The sequence below is a fragment of the Eimeria mitis genome, genomic scaffold (assembly GCF_000499745.2).
Source record: "Eimeria mitis Houghton genomic scaffold, Emh_scaff5890, whole genome shotgun sequence".
Lineage (NCBI taxonomy): Eukaryota > Apicomplexa > Conoidasida > Eucoccidiorida > Eimeriidae > Eimeria > Eimeria mitis.
Window position 1 is genome coordinate 2,033 of NW_013574128.1, and position 1,522 is coordinate 3,554.

Below are 1,522 nucleotides of genomic sequence, written 5' to 3' on the forward strand. Positions count from 1 at the left end.
GCTTGCTGCTGATCCCAGTTCTGTTGATAGTGCTGCATTTCTTCCTGCTGCTGCTGCTGCTGCTGCTGCTGCTGCTGTTGCTGCTGCTGCATGTATTGTTGGTGCATGTCTTGCGTCTGCTGCGGCTGCAGCTGCTCGTCCTGCTGTTGGCTATTAGGAGAGACAGCAGCAGTACCATCAGCAGCAGCAGCAGCAGTAGCATCTGCTGCAGTGCTGTTTGCTGCTGCAGCTGAGTTTGACCTGGTGACATCCCCAGCAGCATCCGCAGCAGCAGCAGCATCAGCAGCAGCAGCAGCAGCAGTGTGTATACGTGTATTTGTTTCTTCTTTTTTCTGTGTATTGAGTATCTGTGGTGGCGGCGAAGCCTTCCACTCGTAAGCAACAGCTCTTCTTGTTTCTCTGTCTTTCTGCTGCTGCACCTGCAGCAGCCTGAAGTGCAGCACGCCCTGTTCTAGGGGTGTGGGGGGCCTGGTGACTTGTTCTAGGATTTTTGCTTCTTGCTTGGGGTGTCTCTGCAGCAGCCGAACCTTCACAGGGATTGCTCGTCTGCTGCTGCTGCTGCTGCTGCTGCTGCTGCTGCTGCTGCATGCAATGGGGGGGTTGCAACGCCGCGGGAACCGACGCACAAACACACCCTCCTCAGCAGCAGATAAACCCTCTTGACCAGCAACAGCTTCTCTACGAACCTTCAATAAACAAGGGTTGCTGCCTGCTGCTGCTGCTGCTGTTTCTGCTGCTGCTGCTGCTGCTGTTGCTGCTGGGGAATACGGCACCAGCAGCTCAAACCGACCCGAAGAGAGGAGACGCATCGGCCGCCCCGCAGAGTCATAGAAGATGGCGGCCTTGCTTTCCTGCTGCTGCTGCTCCTCCTGTTGCTGCTGCTCCTGCTGCTGCTCCTGCTGCTGCTCCTGCTGCTGCTCCTGTTGCTGCTCCTGCTGCTGTTGCTGCTCCTGCTGCTGCTCCCCCTCCTGCTGCAGCACCTGCTGCTTCAGCTGTGTTTTTCTCGTCGCACCATCTGCTGTGCCTCGTGATGCCGCTGGTGATGTTGCCCTGCTTGTCTTTTTGTTGTTTGTTTTCTTTTTTTCTGTTTTTTGTTTCTGCTTGCTGTTATTTATTTTCTTCTGTCTACCCCCCGTTGCTTGCACCTTAGCGGGGGCCCCCGCTACGTTTTTCCCTGGGGTGGCCCCGGAAGAACCCTTTCTTCTTGCTGCTCCTCGTTGCTGCTGCTTCCTACGGGCCTCCTGCTGCAGCAGTTTCTTCTTAGCTGCAGAAGGTGCAAGGTGTACAAGGGTTGTGCTGGAAGGTTGCTGCTGCAGCAGCAAAGACCCTTGTTTAGACGGTTCAGACTTGGGGGCCATCGAGCCACTCTCCTGCTGCTGCAGTACAGAACTCGACTGTTGAAGCTGCTGCTGCTGCTGCTGCTGCTGGGCTTCTGGGGATACCATAAGAAAGGTGTCGGCTGCGCGCGGCTTCCCACTCCAACAAGCAACAGACAGGGGGCCCCCCAGGGGCCCCTCCAAGG

General features: G+C 56.6%; 1 protein-coding gene across 1 annotated transcript in view; it reads right to left on the bottom strand.

Moving 5' to 3' along the window:
- EMH_0084730 (uncharacterized protein) overlaps positions 1-1,445 on the bottom strand; it is a gene marked incomplete at both ends in the record, with an annotated part of 3,306 nt that extends 1,861 nt beyond the window's left edge. The window contains one exon of the mRNA XM_013500805.1: positions 1-1,445. Within this exon, the coding sequence (XP_013356259.1) occupies positions 1-1,445 (1,445 nt within the window).
- Positions 1,446-1,522: the final 77 nt, after the last annotated feature.